At 38.5% G+C, this 25,243-nt stretch overlaps 2 protein-coding genes across 2 annotated transcripts; both read left to right on the top strand.

The window, feature by feature from the left end:
- LOC114250128 (vesicle-fusing ATPase 1) lies at window positions 1-20,285 on the top strand. Its single transcript, XM_089737004.1, has 16 exons — window positions 1-166; window positions 529-617; window positions 1,731-1,860; window positions 2,727-2,812; window positions 3,462-3,607; window positions 4,317-4,455; window positions 6,051-6,193; window positions 8,150-8,349; window positions 9,348-9,480; window positions 10,596-10,798; window positions 11,101-11,289; window positions 11,646-11,778; window positions 13,362-13,519; window positions 15,918-16,102; window positions 16,839-16,997; window positions 17,869-20,285. Exons 1-16 carry the CDS (start codon window positions 155-157, stop codon window positions 18,002-18,004), a joined length of 2,241 nt encoding a protein of 746 aa, XP_089593130.1. The 5' UTR covers window positions 1-154; the 3' UTR covers window positions 18,005-20,285.
- Window positions 18,212-20,285, top strand: LOC149500302 (uncharacterized). Its single transcript, XM_089737005.1, has one exon. The coding sequence runs from the start codon at window positions 18,212-18,214 to the stop codon at window positions 18,956-18,958; it is 747 nt and encodes a 248-aa protein (XP_089593131.1). The 3' UTR covers window positions 18,959-20,285.
- Window positions 20,286-25,243: the final 4,958 nt, after the last annotated feature.

Below are 25,243 nucleotides of genomic sequence, written 5' to 3'. Positions count from 1 at the left end.
CCAATGGATAGTGAAGTTAATTCAATGCAGTGCGGTCATTTGTTGCGAGAGTGACGGTAAGATTATGTACTGTGATGTCAAATCAGTCTACTTTTCGTGAATCATTTGTCAAAATTTAGAGCAGTGTTTTTAATCAAAGAAGAAAGTTGCAAAAATGTCTTCAATGGTATGTATGTAGTTAATTTAGAAATAATTATTAATACCATGATACACTCTGTAAGGCCACTGAAAATTCAATTCTAATTCACAGTACAGTCTCTTAAAAATTAGTAGTTTTTATTTTATTTATTTTCTTAACCAATGATATTGGTCCTTTTAATTTTAAAATGAATTTCCTTGAATCCTATCGTATTTAATAAGTCTATGAATAACTAATAAAGGTTAAATTGTTTACAATAAAATCGTAACTTGTAAAAATTGCAAAGTAAAAAAATCTGTTTGTTTTTAGTTGTAGTCGTATAATAAATATTATGTATTATTATTCGGCAATATATTGTGGGAGTTTAAAATAGTATAATTTTGCTGCAGCGAATGAAAGCAGCCAAATGTCCATCTGATGAGCTTGCCATCACCAACTGTGCTCTAATACATCAAGATGACTTTCCAAGTGACATCAAGTTAGTATAATAGAATATAAGTATAGAAAGATACATATGATAAGTAGTTCTTTCTTTAAATGAGGTTTGAATTTTTTTTCGATCATTTGTTATAATTTAGATCTGCCCCCAACAGTGCCAGTGTACATGAGCTACAGAAACCATACAATTTCTGGAGTCTCACATGCTTCTGCTAAAAGTTGTTTTTAAAAATTAATGTAATAAAATTTTCAATAATCAGTCTTATTTATATCTATGACTTACTCCTGAAGACTCCTGAACATAGCCTGAAGGATTGCAAAGTCGATGTGACAGTGGGCAAGGCTATATAACTTGTAGAACATTATTAAATATCTATCATTATTATGTAATTTTAATATGTTTATCAGTATTTATCAGAATCAGTTTTTATGTATAACAGGTAAAAAAGTACATACAGGCATAGTTGAAATGTTTCATTCAGAACAATTACTTCTAGTCTCATATAATACAGTATCGCACAACATGGGACTTTGTAGGAATGTATCTACTGTGTTAAAGGAGGGTCACTTGTATAATTGGATAAACAAATTCTAGAACCATCTGGTGTTTTCTTGTTAGTTTATAAGCTTACACTGTGAATTTTACAATCCCCCATGAGATATGAGGTCAAAATTTTAATTATATTGTGTAACGGCTGTCACTGCCTTCAAACATATTTATGTGACTACATTTTGGCAGAAATGAACTGAAGGGTGGCTGATCCGTCAGTCCTCTTCTGTATCTAATAGGACTTCTTGCAAGGTCAGACCAGTATTTTGTAAAGCACAAGTGTTTGTCCAGGTCTGAAGTACCTCGGTCAGGGCTTTCTATAAATTTAATAGCCATATAGCTTCTCATTTCAAATGACTTCAAAATTAAATATTGTCTCAAGGAAACCCAATAATTTGCCAATTGGAAGTTTGCAGAGAATCTCTTAAGATTTACGACATGCACTAGTTAAGTATTTCATAAGAAAAAATTGTACCAACTAGAGCTTTTTTATTCTGATGGCTACGGAATATCTAAAGTTTCTCTTTCTGTAAAGGATTCTCTTTTTGTAAATAAACATTTTTCATATACAGATAATATTTAGCTTTTTCTTTCATTTACCAGGCATATTGAAGTATCTACAGGACCATCTCAACACTTTGTGTTCAGCATTCGGTTTTACAATGGAGTTGACCGTGGCACGGTTGGATTTTCTGCCCCTCAGCGAAAATGGGCTACCCTCTCTATCGGTCAAGTGAGTTTACATGCACTATCAATACTTTTTTTTAGTACATATTTACTTGTTATTGTAGGTGCATGGTGATCCCATCGGCCATGTGATTGGATGTAGATACTGTTGCTCGTTGACATCAGTAATACGGGGGGCATATTTAAGTAACTGACTACAACAGAAGAAATGCATTAAATCTATCATGAAGAAGGAGATGCTAAAACTTCGGAGAATTACCTTGATGAGGAATTCATTCTAAAGCCCGATAGTCTGGGGGGAAGCGATCTTGGTTAACACACTAGAATTAGATGAATGTAGTGATTACAGATAGTATGGATGAACTATGATATAGTATTTTGGGAAGTGAGTTCTACACCAATTTCCTGAACACTATTGTATGATATAAAATAGTCGATTTATTATTTATAATAAAATATATTTCTTTATACATACATGTCTCTGCTAAGTAGATCACTGCAAAAAATGGTTTGTACTTAACTAACAGCTGGGATATTTTCAACGTGAAGATGAAATCACAAGTCAAATAAAAGCAACATTTATATGTCGACAGGTTGCAATCCGTGATCATGAATGTAAAGCATACACTTCTTAAAATATATAAAACTAGTTTTAAATAATAGTTTTTTTTTCTCACCTATCATAATATAATATTTTTAAAAACAAATCTGATTTTTTCATACAAAACGTTTTAATTAGTCGAAATGTAAATACACGCTAGACTTGTATACGTATAATTAAATAGCGCGATTAGATAATAATATAATGGGGGAGGCATATGTTCAGCAGTGGAAGTCCGTGGCCGAAAATAAAGAAATTTGATAAGAACAAAAAACTATGTATAAACCATGTATATTTTTTTTACTATGCAGACCATTGACGTGAAGCCTTTCAAACCCTCTAGTGCTGAATGCCTTTGCAGCGTAACGTTGGAAGCCGATTTCATGATGAAGAAAACGTATGTGTGAATTCAATCTGATTAGTACTTATTGTTGTTACGTAACTTTTCAGTCATCATTTGAAAATAATTTTTAAAATTTCCTTGTTTTTAATAGATTGGGTGGAGCAATTTATTTTCAACTGTGTGATTAAATGAGCATAGTAATTAATGCTACCCAATATCATTATAATGGCAAATAAAGTATGGAATTGGCATCTTAGAACGAACATACACAACAACAACATCTTGTTAGCAAAGAAAAATGAAATGCTTAGTTTAATAATATCTATAAATCTCTACTGTCTCAATGGAATGTCTTTTGTGCCTTTGAGATAGCACTGACGATCTTGAGATTTGGGGATTCAAAGGAAGGAACAGTGAAATGCATTTAATTCAACTAAAGAATTTTGCCCCTTGCATAAATATTTCATACGTAAAGTTGCCTATAGAAAAAAAACGTTCATTATTTTGGCATAGCTATCCGCGAGTTTTAGACGGGATTAAACACACACAAGATTTAATAAATATACGCATATGATGCAAAACCGCCTTCGAAAATAACTGATCAATAAAAATCTATTGTATTTTTCTAATCTAAAAAGTAATTTTCGTTAACTACTAGGAAAATTTGTTATAAATTATTGTTGGAATGTATTTCCTCTCCCAGAACATCAACGGATCCATATGATTCGGAACAGATGGCCAGAGATTTCCTTATTCAGTTCGCCAATCAAGTTTTTACTGTCGGACAACAGCTGGCTTTCTTGTTCCAAGAGAAGAAAGTCTTGTCGTTGATCGTAAAAAATTTGGAAGGTGAGTTTTTTTATGTTTGTTATTGGAATATAGACGAGCTCACGGCCCGGTAGTAAGTTGTTATCGGGGCGCGTGGACTTCAACAACGTGAATGAAATAACCCACCTTGAGACATGAAGCTCACAGCCTACCTGGTGTTAAGTGGTTACTGGAGCCCATGGACATCTACAACCTAAATGCGCCACCCACCTTGAGATATAAGTTCTAAGATCTCAGTATAGTTACAACGGCTGCCCTACCCTTCAAACCGAAACGCATTACTGCTTCACGGCAGAAATAGGCTAGGCGGTGGTACCTATCCGCGCGGACTTACAAGAGGTCCTACCACCAGTAAAGTACCAGTTTAGTATCTGTGAAAGTACACAAATGTGGAAAAATGAAACAAAGCTGCCGAACGTAACTTTTCGGGATCCTCCAAAAAGTCCACTGAAAAAGTCTCAGTAAATAACCCCACCATTTTACTGAGATTATCTTTCATCCCAAATCATTTCATTTCATGCCCTGTTTCACATTAATCAACTTCATTTCATTTCATAATATAATTTTTAATATAAAAAAAGTTTTCATTAAAATTTAAATAAGACTTGACCTTAAAGGTCTTAGTTACCAGGTCATAAAATGCCTAAAAAACAATTCCCCAAATTGCCAAATTCCCCAATTCTCATTGAATATACGGTTTATAATTGGATGTATGATGTTGTGTGTGCAGCCGTCGACGTGCAAGCTTTAGCGGCCGGAGCCAACGCCGTGCCCCGCCGCGTGCGGATGGGCCGGCTGCTGCCCGACGCCTCGGTGCAGTTCGACAAGGCGGAGAATTCGTCTCTGAACCTAATCGGGAAGGCTAAAGGGTGAGTATGGTATACTGTTACAGTTTAGGGATCATCGGGAATAAGGGACCTTTATAATAATTGTCGCTTTTGATGAAATGGAGACTTAAAACTGTCTCAAGGTGGGTAGCGGAATTAAGTTTGCTGATGTCTACCACACTAGTTGATGCAGTTACCAGTAAGTTCGCCAACATTTAATAGTTAAAATTTTTTTACGCCATATACATGTTTTTGCATCTCGGAACAAAATTACAAAAATTCAAAGAAACAAGTGGATAAAATAACATCATCGAGGTTCGGAACAAGGTTATCCGGTTAGCAATGCCTTTTATTTTGTTGGTGTTTTTTCCCTACTTTTGATACCTCGCTGGCAGCTAAGGGGCCATTCAAGCTTCTTAAGGGTCTATTCGAGTTTCCTAAGGGGCTATACGAATTTCCTAAGGGGCTATTCGAGTTTCCTAAGGGGCTATTCGAGTTTCCTAAGGGGCTATTCCAGTTTCCTAAGGGGCTATTCGAGTTTCCTAAGGGGCTATTCGAGCTTCCTAAGGGGCTATTCGAGTTTCCTAAGGGGCTATACGAATTTCCTAAGGGGCTATTCGAGTTTCCTAAGGGGCTATTCGAGTTTCGTAAGGGGCTATTCCAGTTTCCTAAGGGGCTATTCGAGTTTCCTAAGGGGCTATTCGAGCTTCCTAAGGGGCTATTCGAGCTTCCTAAGGGGCTATTCGAGTTTCGCACGTACCGGAACTATGCAAAACATTAGCGATTCAATCGGTACTGCGGTGCTGATCTTCCGTCGACACCTGCGGCGCGACGTGCACACCTGCGTCAGATCGATCGATCATTCCTACAGTACCTATAACAATAGTTATTTTTAGTAGTTTATATTGCATGTGACTAGGAGATGTATGGAAACGGTAGTGCAAGGTAGAGGGGGAAGAGGTCGACCGAAGAAGACACGGATGGAGTGTGTGAATGACGATATGAGAGAAAGAGGAGTGAGTGTTGAGATGATGGCTGATAGAAGAGAATGGAAGAGAAAAATCAGGTGTGCCGACCCCGCCTAGTGGGATAAAGTGGAAAAAAAAGAAGAAGAAGAATAGTTATTTTTTTCAGACGTATAAAAGTATATGTACATTAAGGAACGAAATAAGTGCCTGACGACTTACTGATTCACCTTCCTTCCACTGCCTCGCGCTCCCTGGGCTCAGCGTCGTTTCCGGAGGTGGGACCGTCTGTCCCTTGACTGGTACATGATGAATATATTGTCGCTGGTTCTATGTTTACGCGTGACTTGCGTTGGATAATTTTTGTTTTTGTTATCAATAATGAATGCCGCGGAACGCGTGTGTTACGTATTCTATGCGACGGCGATCTCTGCCCGTAGGCTTGGAGGGATTGCTTAGCATGCTTCTGGTTGGCTAGTCGGCCGTCTACAAGCGAGATCGAACCTTACTACGCCTAGGTTAAGACTTGTGTTGTCTTGAAGATGTAATATATTCATTACCTAATACTCGATACTAATAAAATATACGAAAAAAGAAAAAATCTGTTTCAGTACGAAACAGTATAGTATAAACGAAAATCGAATACAACAATGATATATTTTTGTGGAACAGAAAGCAACCGCGACAGTCGATCATCAATCCGGACTGGGACTTCGGCAAGATGGGCATCGGCGGTCTCGACAACGAGTTCAACGCGATCTTCCGTCGCGCGTTCGCTTCCCGAGTGTTCCCCCCGGAGGTCGTCGAGCAACTAGGTAACGACGCGACCTGCCCTCGGCCCTATCTCATACACCTTCTTTAATGTTCCTAATTAAGCCGATAGCCTTTAGAGCAGCGGTCGGGGAACCGGGGTAAATTACCCCAAATGGGTAAAATGAAATTTTGGGGGGTTAAAATTAAACTTTTGTGAGTAAAAAGTATATATTGAAGTGAAACTTCTTCAGAATCGTTGTGATTTGAAACTCTATGAAACGAAAAACGAAAAAATAATATTTTTTTTCAAAATTATCATAGGGGCTATAATATGAAAGATGCTAAAAAGAGCGATTTCTTTTTTTGTTCTTCGCCGTGGAGCAATATCAACTTACACAAAAATATTTTGGGGTAATAATTAAGAAAGTTCCCCGACCGCTGCTTTAGAAGCTATGTCAGCGTAACCTAGCAAGTAGGTGAGCTCGCGAGGCTCAAACTGTATGTCGTTGCCAACGCTAGCCCTAGCAAGAGCGGTGCTTCGCAGAATCTAACTACCGGATCGGAAACGCGACTTACTGAGAAGATTCGGCGAGAAACTCAGTGGGCTGTGTCTGTGGGTTAGTTTACTCGTCGAGCCTTTCATCGCAAGCGACGGGTTCGACGAGAACGGTGATCGGTGACTCATACATGGACTACGCTTTAGCATAATATGCTATTTTTGTTGGGAGCTGGCTCTAAGATGCGGATGATTAATTCACCAAAGCAATTACCCCCCCTCTAATAATCAATTAGATATTTATTAAGTACAAGTCAGGCCTGAATGTTACCGTAAACATGTACATAATATATGTATATATGTCGAGGGGTGTAACGCTATTTGGTTTAAGCGACATTTCGCTTGACACGCGATATTTATCTTTGTAATTAAATTTGCGTTTTATTTGGTATTAACATCAACAGTTTGATGTTTTTAATTGAACTTCAATTACGTTTACCCCATTCAAATAGCCGAAGTTTTTTTTTATATTTATATTTTTTCCACTTTTTAAACTTTAATGTAAAGTTGCAGAAATGTCACTTAAACCAAGTATCGTTTCACTCGTTGATATAATACTAGATAAAATATCTACATTGAATCTGAAATATCTACATTGAAATCTATACCGAAACATTTTGATAAGCCATATTGTGAGCATACTCTGCTCTAGTAATGATAACTTACTGAAAGCCACCAATTTGTTTTAAATTAATATAGTTTGTATAATTTTTATGATCCACTTCATTGATTATTTAAAACCCGAAAATTTTACTAATTTATATAGACTATCTATATTCTCACGGCGTACTTACTCTCTTACGTATCCCAAGAAGATTGCGTTGTAATTGGTACTGTTTCTATTTTTTATTGCCCTTGTAGGCAGACGAGCATACCTACCCAACTGATGGTGCGTGGTTGCCATCGCCCATGGACTTCAGCAATGTCAGGGGCAGAGCCGAGCTGCTGCCTACCATAACTCGGTCTCAATCTTCAATATCGAATTCACCTTTCACCTTAAAGGATTCACAACGCTTTCACAAATACAATGTAATTTTATAAAGTTGTCGTGGCCCAAAGGATAAGACGTCCGGTGCATTCGTATTTAGCGATGCAATGGTGTTCGAATCCCGCAGGCGGGTACCAATTTTTCTAATGAAATACGTACTTAACCAAAATGTTCACGACTGACTTCCACGGTGAAGGAATAACATTGTGTAATAAAAATTAAACCCCCAAAAATTATAATTTGCGTAATTACTGGTGGTAGGACCTCTTGTGAGTCCGCGCGGGTGGGTACCACCGCCCTGCCTATTTCTGCCGTGAAGCAATAATGCGTTTCGGTTTGAAGGGTGGGGCAGCCGTTGTAACTATACTGAGACCATGGGCTCCAGTAACCATTTAACACCAGGTGGGCTGTGAATGGACGAGCTCCATTCATCTAAGCAATAAAAAAAGAACTTATCCTAATTAATTTATTTAGGCTGCAAGCACGTGAAGGGAATCTTGCTCTACGGTCCGCCCGGCACCGGTAAGACTTTGATGGCCCGACAGATCGGAAAGATGCTAAACGCCCGCGAACCGAAGATCGTCAACGGCCCGCAGATATTGGACAAATACGTTGGCGAGAGCGAGGCCAACATTCGACGTTTATTTGCCGACGCCGAGGAAGAAGAGAAGCGAGTGAGTTCCGCAAAATTAAACTACTTAGAATATGTGCTAAGCCAGTGATGGGCAAAGTACGGCCCGCGGGCCAACTTCGGTCTGCGGAAGTATTTAATCCGGCCTGTCGAGAGTCCATCCATCCTAAATATTCTAGTCAGCGTTTTGGCGTGTAAAATAAAATCTGTCGTTTATAATTGAATATGTAATTTCGAAAAGGGTACATCTCTGAAAATGTAAAATGTTCAGAAAAAATAATACTAATTATATTCTAAAGCAGTGTAAAATTTAAAATATTTGAGATATATTTTAGTGTTAATTAGCAATTGAAAATTACTGGAATTATTTTAAAATGGGTGTAGGTAAGCCTCAAAACTACATGTGTATATGAAAAAACGTATTTGACAAAATATGCGACATGTGCCTTTTTCGAAATTGCATATTCAATTGAAAATCATCGAATTTTTAAAGAAAGCTCCAATTCGACAGGTGTTTTTTGAGTTTTCACTATCTCATAATTAACTTGCCATCATTATAATTATCTCGGCAGTCTGTCACAGGTATTAGTTTATTGATTGGAAAAAAAAACATTCTTTTCACCTATCTATCACACGCCTCACGTCTCACACGCCTAACAAGGCATAATAGTAAAAGGTATTTTGTTTATTAAAAAGCTTTAATACAAAATGCATTTTTTCTATAATTCTGGCCCTCTTCTAAAATTTATTAAACTTTGTGGCCCGCCATTAAAAATGTTTGCCCACCATTGTTCTAAGCAAACATGAGGATTTTGCAATGATAGAGAATTATGATAGAGAAGAAAATATGGGTTTATAATTATTATTTTTAAGACCTTTGTTGGCAGACGGGCATAGGGCCCACCTGATGTGAGTAGTCACCGTCGCCCGTGGACTTATGGAACTTCAGCAATGCCAGGGGCAGGGCTAAGCCGCTTCTACTGTTCTTGCATTAAAAATACACTATAAAAATCGATCGTTAATAAAGCCATCGTCTTACAGTGCGGAGCGAACAGCGGGCTTCACATCATAATATTCGATGAAATCGACGCGATCTGCAAGGCCAGGGGCTCCGTCGGCGGCAACACCGGCGTCCACGACACCGTCGTCAATCAGCTCCTCTCCAAGATCGACGGTCGGTTCACATCTCTATACATTTGCTTTCTGGTAACTTTAATTTAACGACCGTCTGGTGTACAACGGCAGTCTGGTGTAGTGTGGTAAGGTACATGGTCACTATACAAGGGGGTCGCAGGTTCGAGTCCTGCCAAGGAAAGATATTTGTATGATAAATATAAAAATGTATTTCCAGGGTTATGGGTGTATATTAAATTAATTATTATGTGTGTGTATAATAAAAATCTTTCATTTATTTCCGTTATCTGGTACGTGTAACACAAGTTCTTTACGAAATTAGCACGGAACCAGTTAACGTGGCGTGATTGTTAATAAATATACATTTATTTATTTTTAAAAAAAATGACGTCGAACTCAGCATAGAGTTCAACTTGCAATCTAACCTAAACATCAGCCTGTTGAGTTTCTCGCCGGATCTTCTCAGCGGGTCGCGATTCCGATCCGCTAGTAGATTCATTCGCGAAACAGCTACTCTTGAGTGGTTAGATCTCCCTTGGAGGCGCTCGGGTAGCTGTTAGCAAATGCCGCCCCTTCTGGCTGAGCTCTTGCTCGCCCACTTGTCCTTGTGAAACTGGAAAGGCCTCTAGGCCACCAGTAAATTCACAATGATAAGAAAAAAAACCTTAATTTGTGTAGACAAGTATATAGTGATAAACGAACCCTTACCAATGTAGTAGTTTAACTCGTTTATACCTTCGTGTTGGTGTAATTCGGCAGAAAGGGAACAGCGATTTGCAAAGAAATTCTATTTAGAAAACGAATTTATTTTAAAGTAAAACATGTAATGAATCGCTTGGTGTTGAACGGTTCCGGCAGTGAACGGCAGTGAAATGGTGCCCATGGGTAAATAAGACATGAGTTCCAAGTCTCAATCCATTTTCCATCCTTCCATTTTCGGATACCCGGTCGAGAGGGGTAATAGAACAGGTTATGTCGGACTCCGGCACCTCTAGAGAAGAAGTGGGAGAAGAGGAAAACCAAAGTCCTCCTCTTCTTCCAATTCCTACCGGAAGACTACGCCTTGAGAAATCCTGCCCCGCAAAACCGACTACCGACTAAACCCCATAGAGCTCCACCAAATTGAATCGAAACTACTAAAAAGTTCTTATGTAGGTGTGGACCAACTGAACAATATCCTGGTGATCGGCATGACGAACCGGCGCGACATGATCGACGAGGCCCTGCTCCGACCCGGCCGTCTCGAGGTGCAGATGGAGATCGGGCTTCCCGACGAGAAGGGGCGCGTCCAGATACTGAACATTCACACCAAGCGCATGCGCGAGTATAAGAAAATCGCCGAAGACGTCGACTCTATGGTTAGTGTGGAACTCTGCATGGAAAAGTATGGCTGTTAAAGTTGAACGATTAAGAAGTTAAACATCTAAGGATCAATTTTGATTACCAATACTCCACTGCTTGTATTAACTACATTATTGTTATATCTATCTAAAGAAACAGTATAATATACCGAAACTCGTCCATTTATGCCCGTGATGTATAGTGCAATATGATATCTTATGTTATATCAGAAGTTTGACTTCGCTACTCATGTCTTCGATTTCGTATATTTTCAACTTACTTCTTTGAGTAGCACAGTAATGGTTATAATATTCGGCAGGAGTTGGCAACGTTAACGAAGAACTTCTCTGGGGCCGAGCTGGAGGGCTTGGTCCGAGCCGCCCAGTCGACCGCCATGAACAGACTCATTAAGGCGTCGAGCAAAGTCGAAGTCGATCCCGAAGCCATGGAGAAACTGATGGTCGAACGTACCGACTTCTTGCACGCCTTGGAGAACGATATCAAACCGGTAAGACATTAATGTTTTAAATAATTTTGTATCATTGGCCCAACAGTCGAGTTTACGGTCTGATCGGTGGAAAGTCATCACTGACATGAGTAATGACAACCAAGGGCACTATTTGAAGAATCACCTATGAAATTCTTTAACTTAAATAATGTATGTAAATAATATATACATGTTTATCTTAAACCATATAAGTTTGTTTGAAGAATTAACTCATAGTAACAACTCATTCTTACTTTTCCATTAAAAAAAAATTGTTGAGTAATCTTTTAAAGTTTTAATTGATATATTTGGTCAATTTTATTGGTTCCAAAATGATATAGTCTCTATATAGATTAATGGGTTTTCTTCTCCAACAGGCCTTCGGTACATCCGCCGAAGCGCTCGAGCACTTCTTGGCTCGCGGAATCGTCAACTGGGGCTCTCCTGTTTCTTCTATATTTGAAGATGGACAGTTGTATATTCAACAGGCGCGGGCGACCGAAGCCAGCGGTAAGAAAATTTGTTCTTGATTTTGCATCAAATATATTCGGTCAAACGGAAGTTTTGTAGTCGTCGTTTATTGGCCTTAAGCAGGGGTTCCCAAACTTATTTTGTCTATTGCCCACTTTGAGAATAAATTATTTTTGAACGCCCCCCTTTTTTTTCACCTAATTAAAAACCACTTTAGCGAGAGCTATGTCGGTATTTAAGAGTCATCCTAGATGAAATTTCAAATCTCCTCCCAAGCCTCTACACAACGCCCCTTTTTTCTGGGTCTCTTACCGCCCCCCTTTAGGCCTGCAGCGCCCACAAGGGGGCGTTATCGCCCACTTTGGGAAAGGCTGGCCTAAAGGATAAGACGTCTGGTGCATTCGTATCTAGCGATGCAACGGTGTTCGGATCCCGCAGGCAGGTATCAATATTTCTAATGAAATACGTACTTCCACTTAACACTAGCTGGGCTGTGACCTCGTCCACCCATCTAAGAATTAAAAATAAAATAAAAAACGGAATGAAAGCGAATTGACATTCATAGTCATAGCGATATGATTAAAAAGTTCCGAATTTCATTATATAACTTGATGACAGTGATTCCGAAAGTGTTTTTGAGTAGTAGTAATAGTAAATTAAGTGTATTTATTAAAAAAAATGAAATTAAACTTAAAGACTAAACATGAAGTCGACACATCACTTCAGAACCTCTCGAGCGACTTCGGTGCTTTTAGGCATTGCAAGCACCGATCACCGTCGAACCTGTCGGATGCGACGAAGGGTTCGGCGTGAAAATTAACTTATAGACACAACCCACTCAGTTTCTCGCCGGATCTTTTCAGTGGGTCTCGATTCCGATCCGGTGGTAGATTCCGCGAAGCACTACCCTTGTTAGGGCCAGTGTTAGCGAATTCGTCAGGCTGAGCTTAATTTTTTTTTTCATCCTTCCTGAGCTTATGGCCTTGAGAGGCTATTTCAGCATAACCCTAACAAGTAGGTGAGCTCACGGGGCTCAAACCTGACGTCGTTGCTAACACTAACCCTAGCAAGAGCCGTGCTTCGCAGAATCTACCACCTGAACGCGGTCAACTGAGAAGATCCGGCGAGAAACTCAGTGGACTGTGTCTGTGGGCTAGTTTACTCGCCCGGCCCTTTGTCGCAAGCGACGGGTTCGACGAGAACGATGACCGGAAAGAGCGGTTTGGTGAAGCTAGAATCTAGAGGCTACTATCACAATGAAAGAGAGAGAGAGTATTCTTTATTGTACACCAAAAAACAAATAAACAGTGCGATACATTAAATACAAAAAAGTACAATTGGCGGTCTTATCGGTAAGAGCGATCTCTTCCACTCAAACATCAGGTGGACAAGAATCATTTCGAAACGAATTACGCGCGGTGTACCAATCCAGTGAAATATATAATTATATAAATACACGTACACATACATACATACACATACATATACATAATCATAGGTACATACATATTATATCCGTAAATTTCACAATTAAATTGTAAATAATAAAATTAAATTGGTCAGTGAAATGAAATATCTGTAAATCTTTAAATGTTAGAAACAACCTCGGTAACATTTTCCAGGTCTGGTGTCGGTGCTGTTGGAGGGCCCCCCGAACAGCGGCAAGACGGCCCTCGCCGCGCAACTGGCCAAGCTGTCGGACTTCCCGTTCGTGAAGGTTTGCTCGCCCGAAGACATGGTCGGCTTCACGGAAACGGCTAAATGCTTGCAGATTAGGAAGGTGAGAGAGAACTTTGGGAGGCTTAAATCAATCAATCAATCAATCAAAAAAAATTTATTCAACATAAGTGAAAGTACATACTTGTTGAACGTAAAAAGAACTACCGCCAATTCACAAAAACTAGCCTCCGTCCTAAGAAGAATTGGCAAGAAACTCAGCGGGCATGTCCTTATTTTTTTTTTATATATATTATATAAAAAAAAATTTATATTCATTTTTACAGTGAGTATTATAACGTAACAATTATTACAATATTGAAATGCCTGGAGCGAGCAACTCATTCCCATTTTGTGCAATCTTCTAGATAATCATTGACTTTATAGTAAGCTTTATTGCACAGATGCTCTTTAATAGTTTAAATTAATGACAAAATGACAAAGGGAAGATCTTCCACCGAGCGGGTGATATTTGCTCGGTAGACCGACGGTCTGAATGTTGTTGTTCGGAACTTGTATATATGCAAGCTTATCTTGAAAATGTCGTAAGCGAGATTTAGGCATCTGTCAAATATATTGCGTTGTATGATGGCTACCGCCTCAGAACCACAAACAAATTTTTCATAAAAAGAAATTTTAACTAATAATTAGTGAAAACCCTGATGCAACCTGAAGGGGACGGTACAATGAAAGATATTGTAGTTTTGTTTTTTTAAAACAGCTTAGTACCTCACCTGGAAATTTAAAGTATTCATATCTATACTAATATATAAATCTACAGTGGTTTTCACGGTTGTTCCGTTATAACTACTGAACCGTGCATCCGATTGACTTGAAACTTGGTATCCATGTAGAAAATACATATACTTAATGGATAGGCTATTATTCATATGAGCGTTGGACTCCCTACACCAGTTGCGGGTGCGTTAATGATGTGAATCTTTGTGGGGGTGAGAAATAATACATTCATAAAATTATTTATTGTCATACTTCACAGCTACTAACCCTAAGCGTGTGGAAAATAACTATGTACATATTTTTTGAGGTAACTCGTGTACTGCCTCATCATACGTTGACGGTTTTGTGTCAGAAATCTTTATGGTACCAACGACAGTCTTACAAAATTTTCAATTCGATTAGGTAAATGACGTGCGTATGAGTAGGACTCGAACAAATAATTTATTCTACCACAACCAATTTTTTTTAAATTAAAAAGCAAAAAATATATACATGTACAGGCTGACTGGTTGAACACTTTTTATACTCAAGGACATGATAATTTCATGGTCCCATGGAACGTTTAAAAATATAAAATAAAAAAAATACAAATGAAATACAGAGAAAACCTTCATTATATTAATTTGCTAAAACTCGAAATTTGTGGAATGAATTCAATCATCGCCGCGCGAGTGACCACGCTTATTGTTCTGAGTTGATAATTGAAGATAAATTAGGCAAATATCAGGCACCTATTTTTTGCTTAATTAAAACGAGAATCGAGTACTGAGTACTCTATATCAATATGTAAAGTGTTCAACCAGTCAGCCTGTATAATAAAAAAATACCAGCTCTTTTTTTTTCAAAGATACGCTAACTTTTTTGAAAAATGTTGCAATTTGATACCCTACACCCTATGATTAGAAACTGTGGTTATAAATATGAACATATCCCCACTTTTTTTTGTACTAGCTACCTAAGTAACATAACCATTAATTGCAATTCCAAATAGGACCAAAACATTCGTAGTTTTTAATATAAAAATAAAATAAACAATCTTTTTTCTTGAAATTTTAGAATATTTTAACTTTAAAACAACTGACATGCTGCTGTGTAAAAAAAAATGTATGAAATGTACTATGGCATGTTATTACAAAAGTTAACGCAACTCATCACAATTCTAAAATAGTGCAATACTATGACAACACTTGTAAAAATTCTAAGAATTCTCTTATCAAGACACAAAAAGGATTATTTAGCTTACATAGTTTTTGAAAACATTACCTACTGTTCAAAAAATTGTTTTAAAACTGTTTCAATGAAAGTCATAATGAGAAATTAAGATATTTATTGCGTACTTAAATTAAATGTTCAAATTGTTGACCATCTACGTCAACACACGCGTGACAACGCCTTAAAAATGATATTTTAATGAGTCTCGCATATCCCCGTCCGTTCATATCTTCTGCAGCCTCCAAGATTCTTTGACGGAGTTCATCAATTGCTGCAATTGGTTTGGCATAGACTTTGTCTTTCAGCTAACCCCATTAAAAAATCCAGTGGATTGAAATCCGGAGAACGGGGCGGCTACGCAATGAGACCTAGACGACCGATACACATGTTCTAGGTCCAAATAATTTCTCACTGGACGTGCGTTATTGACCCGACCATACACTTGTACCGGCTTATCGTTGAATTTTGGGACACCCTGTATATCTAGTACAATGGTACGAATTGGGTTTTAGTATTTCGACGACGCGTACCGCTCGAGCCTGTCGTGCATCCTGGTCGACAACATCGAGCGGCTGCTGGACTACGGGCCGATCGGGCCGCGCTACTCCAACCTGACGCTGCAGGCGCTGCTCGTTCTCCTGAAGAAGCAGCCGCCCAAGGGACGAAAACTGCTCATCTTGTGCACGAGCAGCCGAAGGTAACATTATTACAAGTTTTTTTTTAAACTGTTGGTAGGAAGTCTTTTGAGTTCGCACGTGTAAGTACCACCACCCTGCCTATTACTGCCTTGAAGGGTGAGGTAGCCGTTGTACTGAACTGAGACCTTAGAGCTCATGTCTCAATGTGGGTAGCGGCATTTACGTTGTAGATGTCTATAGGCTCCGGTAACAACACCAGGTGGGCCGTGAGCTCGTCCACCTACCTAAGGAATAAAAAAAAAATTGTAATTGAAATATTACCCTGTCCTAATTAGTTTATGTGTAAATCACACAATGACTTACCCAAGAACAAATTATATATATTACACAACTCTACAAAAAAAATTCGTTCTTTGTCCTAACGTTTGTACTAGGTTTTTCCGGTTAATTATTCACAAAAACGAAAATAAAATACCTTTTTTTGGTATAAAGTTTGCTTTTGTGATTACTCATTTTTAAGTTTATAAATTTTAATTAATTATAATACTTTAAAAAAAATCGCGCTATGAGAGTGGGGTGTTTACGTTTACACAGTGCCACTAAACGAGCAAACTGTTTCATGCCATATATTTTTTTTCGTCTAATTACGATCTAAAATATCGAAATTTTATGCTTTGCAATCACAGTCAAATTTGGTGTTGACCCGTGTTATATTATTTTGTAAAAATAATTAAAAAAATTATCATCGAATCTCTGATATTGTTTATGTTAATGCTCGATTGATTAAAAAAACAGGCAAGTGTTGGAAGACATGGAAATCCTGTCTGCGTTTACTGGAGTGCTCCACGTGCCGAACCTATCGCAGCCCGAGCACCTGCTGTCGGTGCTCGAGGAGAGCGAGGCCTTCTCCAAGCGCGACCTGCAGAAGATACAGAGCGACTTGCGAGGAGCCAAGTAAGTGCTTTGTCACTTTTTGACGTATGACATATGTGGGAGGTCGCCACTGGAGCAGCACACAAAAAACTTAAATGAAATGAGAGGAGTTGATATGGGATGAAATATAATCTCAGTAAAACGGTGGTCATTTACTGAGACTTTTTCAGCGGACTTTTTGCAGGATCCCGAGAAGTTACGTTCAGCGTTTTTGTTTCATTTTCCCATATTTGTGCACACTCACAGATACTAAATAGTAAATAAACCACCATTATTACAAATTTAAACCCGAAGAAACACTAAATAGACAAAATAAAACAAATCACACAACTGCACTCCTCGCGTTCCGCCAAAAAGTCCTACGTTAAGCAAGAGGCTTTGTAAAATGGTTATCCACCATATCACATTATTCGATATGAGTATACCTTAATTACATAATGAGTTTTACATATTAGAGAATTGACGTCACGAGACTGCAACGCGTTTGAAGTTCCAGTTCCAGAAGTTTGTAGTTCCATTGGGACTTATGGTCTGAGAATAGGTACTTTTTAATGGTTTTAAATGGGAATACTTCACGTTTCTCACTTTTTATATGTCGCACCTTTAGATATATAGAGACCTATTTCGAAAATTTTGAATTTCGACTTTAATTCAAAAATGGACCTAGAACGACACTTTTCAGTGACTCTTATTAATCAAATGACCAAAAGTAGCTTAAAAAGGGACAAACTTATCTATCGGTCTCTTTCACTCCGTCCCCGTCCGTCCTTTCGGTTTGAAAACTTGATTCGATGTTTTCCAAAAAACACATTTTTTTGGGTTGGGCCTCTATAATTCTAAAGGTGCGATATGTATGTATCTATTATATTACTGACGACGCATTTTTTTACAGAATCTTCATCGGTATAAAGAAGCTGCTCGCTCTAATCGACATGGTGAAGCAGACCGACGAAGAATACAGAGTGTTCAAGTTCCTCACGAAGTTGCAGGAGGAGGGCTGCGTCGATCTCGGCACAACCATACAATAAGAATCGTCGCAACCTTAGGGATTACACGCGCATACCACGTCGCCCACGACCGACCACACCGCGACCCTTTGTACGTCCAGAACTCACGGCGCCAAACTAACCGAGTGCGCACCTTGCACTTCAGACCTCCGCAGCTATGAAATAGACTACGATGACGTCAGCGAATGCACCGACTCTCCCTTAGACATCGGCTATCACAAAAAAGAAATGGCCGCCAAAAGGACCGAGATATCGCCCGCCAAAATGCCGCTGATGCGAATCCGAAGCGTCGAGATCGTGTTCGAAGACGAGATGTCGACTTGCACCGACACCGGGCTCTTGGACCGCAGCGTGGAACTCGTCGTCTCGGACAGTAGCGATGATTCCACTAAATGCGCGGACGGTATCGAGCCTCTACCGCCCGAGAAAGATTGCGACTCTGTGACGCTCAACGCTGACGGCGACTTGTCGGAGGACGACTCATCATCGTCGCTGAACAAACACGAAATACCTGAAATCGTTATTCCACAGCCGACGGCTCCGGCACACGCGACCGTTCTAGTTCGAACAGAGAACGTAACGTCGCGGACGGATAATTTGGCGATGTCGCCAAGTTTCTCTGAAATGGCAGACTCCGGCCGATACACAGAGGAAGCTAGTTCATCCCATATAGACATCGTTGCGATGTCGTATGAAGACGCATTGCTTTCAAACTCCTTTGACGTTATCAATTTAGAGGAACTTCCGGCCGCGACTCACTGTTACGAGTCGGACTCGAGCTTGAAACCAGAGACTCCGAGATTATTGGAATACATTGACAGCAACAGTGACAGCTCAGACACGGCAACGTGTGACTTGGACAGTCGAACGCATCCGCTGACTCCTCTCAACTTCATCTTGTCCGATGACGACCACACGGTGTGCGACAGTTCCGATTTGCAGTACGACTCTTTTGTAGATATGGGGAAGTTTTAACTCTCATATATCCATTATATTTGTATCGCCAATATGTAATAATGCTTCTCTGTGTTTAACTGTTGTTCCATGTTACGGTGTTATTGGATGTATTTAATTCTAACCTTGTAAAGTGAAATTATGTAGTGTTATTTGATTAATATGCAGAATATGTTATGTTTGAGCTGTTCTAATATGAAACGGTGATGGGTTGCCCGTAAAGGGCTCGGTGGTATGCGACTCCGGTAACCATGTCATTGCCCTCTTTTGTAGTTAATTTATACCTTTTGTAAATATTATTTACTCTATAGCGAACACTGAATAGTTACTTAAACCCTGTTGTGTGAAATGACATGGTTACAGAAATCCCTGGGTTGTATGTTAAGGCTTGGTATAAAATGATGTATTAATAATTTCCTTTTGAATAGATCAATTTATTATACATATATAATTTTGATTCAGTAATAAAACGTGATACGACTTCAAGTTGTTTTGTGTTTATAAAGTTGAATCAATCTGTATAGTTTATAAGTGAATGTTGTCAATGAAATAGTATTATAATAGGCTACTTCAGATTATCGTTGTTAAAAAATTAGAATGCAAGGCTTTTGCATTTTTAAATGTTAGTACAATTTGTTAGATGGTGGCATGTGCAAGCTTAGCAGTCAATTATATTGTGCACCTATTTATTAGAAAGATGTATTGACGATTGAAGAAAACTTTAATATCTATATTACACATATGACAAATAGAAATAAATGAATATGTAGGAATATTTATATATTTTCTGTTATTGTATTTTTATTGCCATTAAAGGGCATATTACTATTTCGTGTTGTTACTGAATGTAAATGTACATTCCACTACAAAATACTAGTGATAGCACTACTAGTACAGTACATAGCCGTATTGTACAACTATTAGTAGTACCATGCTGTAGTATTTACTAGTACTTTATTATTATTAGTAGTAATATACTACTAACTATTACACTACTATGTTAATATCATTCAGTGAAATTTACTTAAATAAATCCCTTTTGGTCGGCGTTAGTGAAATAAATAGTGCTGGAGGATTTAAAATAATTTAAGGTCATGAGTAGGTATACATAAAATATAATCACTATATTGAGTTAAATAATTCAATCTAACATGTTGAAATAACTATAATATTTTAAACATCATCTCAATATAGATTATCTGAGACAGTAACAGTAATTATTTATGTTATTACAACGACTCATATATTATTATTATTATATAATGCATCTGTTATTTGTATTGTTCTTTGTATGAAAACAGTGGCTGAATCCTTATATAATAAATCTGTTAAAAATATAATTATTGAATTAGTTCGTTTTATTTCTTAGATTAACCTAAATCCAGTTTTTTTTTACTTTCCACAGATTTCGAGTAATTTAATAATAAATCTCTTTTTCTTTTTTTTATGAATGAGGGATTACTGGTGACGCGGAGGCCTATCCAGTTTCATCAGGAAAGGTGGGCGAGCAAAGGCTCAGCCAGGAGGGGTGGGATTTGCTAAAAACTGCGTGAGCGCTTCCAAAGACCTAACATCTAAGCTAACCGGATCGGAACCGCGACCCTCGTAGAAGATCCGGCGAGAAACTCAGAGGGCTGATGTATGGGTTAGGTTGCTCAGTCCTTGCCGAGTTTGATGAGTACGGTTACCGGGGTCCCTAAGCCGGCTCCTAGTGTTAGAGCTGAAAGCGCCTAACACAAGATTTATTGGATCTGATGGATCTGTAAGGACAAACAGATTTCTCCTTTGTAACCATCGAGAGTACATAATATCTCGATATTTGTAACATAAAAAAATTGTTTTAAGCTTAACATATATTTGTAATCTCTGGAACAGCTGGACCGATATTGACGGGACTTTCACTGATAGGTAGATGATAAGGAGTAACTTAGGCTACTTTTTTTAGACTAGCTTCGCCCTGCGGCTTCGACGCGGTACCACCGGGTAACATCGCTATCAATAATAAAATTTAATGTTTCCGAAGTGAAGCGAGGGCGGATCGTTAGTAAAACATATATTTGTTCGATAGGGATACAGCATAAACTTCCTGTTTTTTTTATTTTTATTGCACAGACACGTGATCGAGCTGACGGCCCACCAAGTTTTAAATGCTTACTGATGACCATAGACATAACTCACCTTTAGACTTGAGCTGTCTTCATTTTGTAGTATTTTTTTATGGTTAGATTCATATTGCACGATGTTATTTCTTCATTGTAGAAGTATGTAAAGTTAAAGAATGTACTTCATTAGAAAAAAATTGTATCTGCTTTTTAGAATTGAAATCTTCATAAAACCGCATTGCTCTATTCAAGTACCTACATCAGGCCTCTTATTCTTTAGGCGACAATGCTTCTTACAGTCCTATGTTATATTTACTATGTACTATGTCATATATCTATTATGAAGCAGTTATAAGCGTGGGGTAACTGGTAATCTCTTTGACTCAGGCACCAGTATCTGATGCTGTAACATAGACCCGTCAGCATGTTTGCTCTTTCAAAGCAATATAAATAATAACTTTAAAAAAACGCATGTCAATTCCAACACATCATTGAAGTTTTCTCTTTAATGATAATCAGTGAATATAAAATAGTAAATAAACATATTTCTTAAACTTACATAAATAGCAATGCAATATTTATATATTCATGTTGTCTTTTATTAGGTACCTACATATTGCTATGTGAATAATAATTTTGAATTATTTTGTTTATATAACCCTAACTTAAATTTATCTTTTTATATTACTTAATATTACGGTTTTACATAACAATAAAACCGATATTATGTGCCGAGAAGGAAAACATACAGCATTGTATTATGAAGAAGCAGTGTGTACTTATCTTAAATTCCTTGTCTATATCCAACCATAGACAGTCAATTTAGTTCCATCTTTAGCCGCTAGGTGCTGCCAGCAAGTATAAAGGAAGCGCAGCCATCTTTGATCTTCATAGTCTTCACCAGGAAGAACTTCCTGCAATGCTGTATGTTTTCCTTCTCGGCACATAATATCGGTTTTATTGTTATGTAAAACCGTAATATTGATGTGCCTTTGGAAAACATACAGCATTGTATTATGAAGACGTGTTTGTTATCTGCTGGTGAAATTATTAAGCACAACGCTATGATGAAATAGGTAAAGCCATAATAAAATTATGAAGCGCAATGATAATGTTCATAATTTATATAATTATTAAATCGAAAAAACACAGTTGTTAACTTCCATGTTAATTCAATAATAAAAAAATATTTATAAGTTTGTAATAAACATTTTATCTTGTATATACAAGAAAATGTATAAAATGTATAAATGATGTATATACATCATGTAGGAGTAAATGTTTTGAAAAAAAGAATCGTGAGGATCTTTAGGAAGCTCTATTATTCGGCAATAATTATTGTAAACGTTTGGATGATTTGCAATTGCCTCTAGAAAGTATTTCGTCCATTGGTTCATTATCAATCCATCTCAGAGGCTACTGCTGATCTACAACTTCTTAGAGATGCGTTGATGCCATTACCTCGTAAGGTTGAACGAAGACCAGTTTCCAATTACAGTACGGGATGCCGCTTTTGTGACAACACACATAGTTAGAAAAAAGTCCTTAAGAATCTTACTGGGCATGTCTTTAGTTTCATGTTTAGAAAGCACTTATGCAGATTATTGACGAAAATGGATTTCAATTTTAGACCCAAAGACTGGTATCAGAAAGATGTTTTTCTCTGTTATCAAAGAAACTGTCTTTAGAAATGTTGAGCAAAGTAAGGTCATTAATTCTGCGTCCAGTAGCCAGCAACATGGTTGTTGGTGTCCTTCAAGCTACATTGAGGCGTGATCTGGTGGCTGGGTTTGAAGAAAACCAATTTAGAACTATTCTCGGATCTCATGTGAATGGGACTACACTTAGTAAAATTGTAATAAGTAGTTGAATTTTGTTTAGCTATTCCGATGGCTTTTTTAGAATAGCAATTTTTATTAGAGAGCTTGAGAATGTTTGCTGTCCTACATGTGTTTTGCCCACAGAAAGTCGACAGCGCTGCTTTATGATGCAGAAGGATTGTTTTATAGGCAAAATTTTCTTTTTGGAAAAGAAAGAATTTGGCAACATCTGCAGACTTAGGATCAATTTTAAAACTGTAGCACCATATGCACCATCTTCTAGTTGCTGGTAAGTATGCTGACAAAGTGGATTGCAACCAGCTAATTTTCAATAAATCTTCTCCTGTGTAGACTAGTCTGTTATTTGTACAACCTCCCCCCCCCCCTCTCTAAGCTTTCAGGGTTAATGTTTAACCTGTGGAGGAGGAAGGTTTTGGATTTCGTGCGAGTTATCTAGCGTTCGGGATCTGAGGGCTTGGAAACCCAAATGCTTTCGTTCAGTCTGGGAACACTACCAGGTAGGTTCCCTAGACACTGTTGAAGTGAGTCAGTACTCCGGGGAGAAGGTTGAGAGGAGGAATTCTCCATGCTAGTTGCATCCTCTACGGTATGCTGAAGGTCCATCTTGGTCGGCGAATGGGTTTATATCCGGATGACCCTACTTTCGAAAAACTTTTGTGGTCACTTGTGGTAAAAAGTGCCATTTCGCAGGTTGATTTCCTCGTGATAGCCTGTCGGCTACGATGTTGTATCTCCCCGAGAGATTATAAACTGACAGTTATCTTGAACTTATCGCTTAGGTTTAAAAATCGAAAGGTCAACGCTAGTGAAATACTTTCAGATTCGTTTTGATTGTCACTACCATTGCAAATAGTTCTTTTGTGGGTGAGCAGTTTCTGTTGTTGAGCTGACCATAGACAGGACGTTAATATTTTGTCTAATTGTAACCCCTATCCATGTCCGAAGCTTCCGTTGCCAGGAAATGGTTGGTTTTGTGTCTCGGCAATGTTTGACATGTGGCTCCGCGTCAGCACTGCATTTGTAACCCCTACACATGTCCGAAGCTTCCGTTGCGAGGAAATGGTTGGTTTTGTGCATCGGCAATGTCTGACATGTGGCTCCGCGTCAGCACTGCATTTAATTGTTAACACATGCAGGATGGCCTGTTTTCTACAGGGGTGTTTTTTCTTGAAACTTCGCAAGAAAATTTGCAAGTTAGCATAGATTGATGTAATTCCGTCAGAGTTTGAGCTAGGATGTTGTTGAGTGGCCACTTTATTTCTCGCAATTTTCCATCGAATCCCTAGACATGTCATCTCTTAAACCAGTGTACTAATTGATTTTTTGTAAGGCTGACTTGGCAGCCCAAATAATCCAAGAGCTTTAAAGCTTATGTGGCCTGAAGACTCAACTTTGACTTCTTTTGATGGACCAGGTGGGATTTGCGTAGGTGGGATAACACTCAACATCCCTTTGCACGCAATGTCTCCGCGACCGAGCATGCTATGCAAGCAAAAAGGTGTATTTGTCTTCATGGATCAAGAAAAAGTCGCGTAGGTAGGTTAACATTTGACTTCCCTATGTACGTAAGGTCTTCGCGACCGAGCATGCTATGGGAGCAAAAACGTTTATTTGTCTTGGTGAAACAAGATCAAGTCGTGTAGGTAAGCTAGCACTTCGATTTTGCACGCAATGCCTCCGCGACCGAGCATGCTATGGAAGCAAAAAGGTGTATTTGTCTTCAAGGACCAAGAGAAAGTCGCGTAGGTACGTTAACATTTGACTTCCCTATGTACGCAAGGTCTCCGCGACCGAGCATGCTATGGGAACAAAAACGTTTATTTGTCTTGGTGAAACAAGATTAAGTCGTGTAGGTAAGCTAGCACTCGACTTTGCACGCAATATCTCCGCGACCGAGCGACCGAGCACCCTATATAATGGAAATTGACATGCCAGCCCAGATAATCCAAAAGCTTCACAGCTTCTGCAGCCTGAAGTTTCAACTTGGATTTGTTTTGATCGACCAAAAGGAAGTCGTCTAGGTAGACTAGCACTCGAGTTCCTTTTGCACACAAGGTCTCTGCGACCCCGCATGTTATGGAAGCAAAAAAGGTTAATCCAAAAGCTTCACAGCTTCTGCAGCCTGAAGTTTCAACTTGGATTTGTCTTGGTCGACCAAAAGGAAGTCGTCTAGGTAGACACTAGCACTCGAGTTCCCTTTGCACGCAAGGTCTCTGCGACCCGCATGTTATAGAAGCAAAAAGGTGTGGCTCTGAAGCCAGACCGAAGGGTAGGCATGTCATTTCATACTAACTCATAAGAAGGTACCGATTCCTTCCTGAAGGTACTGATACTGGTACCTTGGTACTGATCCTCAAGAAGTA

The sequence above is a fragment of the Bombyx mandarina genome, chromosome 22 (assembly GCF_030267445.1).
Source record: "Bombyx mandarina strain Sakado chromosome 22, ASM3026744v2".
In the NCBI taxonomy this organism is placed as follows: Eukaryota; Metazoa; Arthropoda; class Insecta; order Lepidoptera; family Bombycidae; genus Bombyx; species Bombyx mandarina.
The sequence above is the reverse complement of the archived record's forward strand: the minus strand, read 5'-3'. Positions and strand labels throughout refer to the sequence as shown.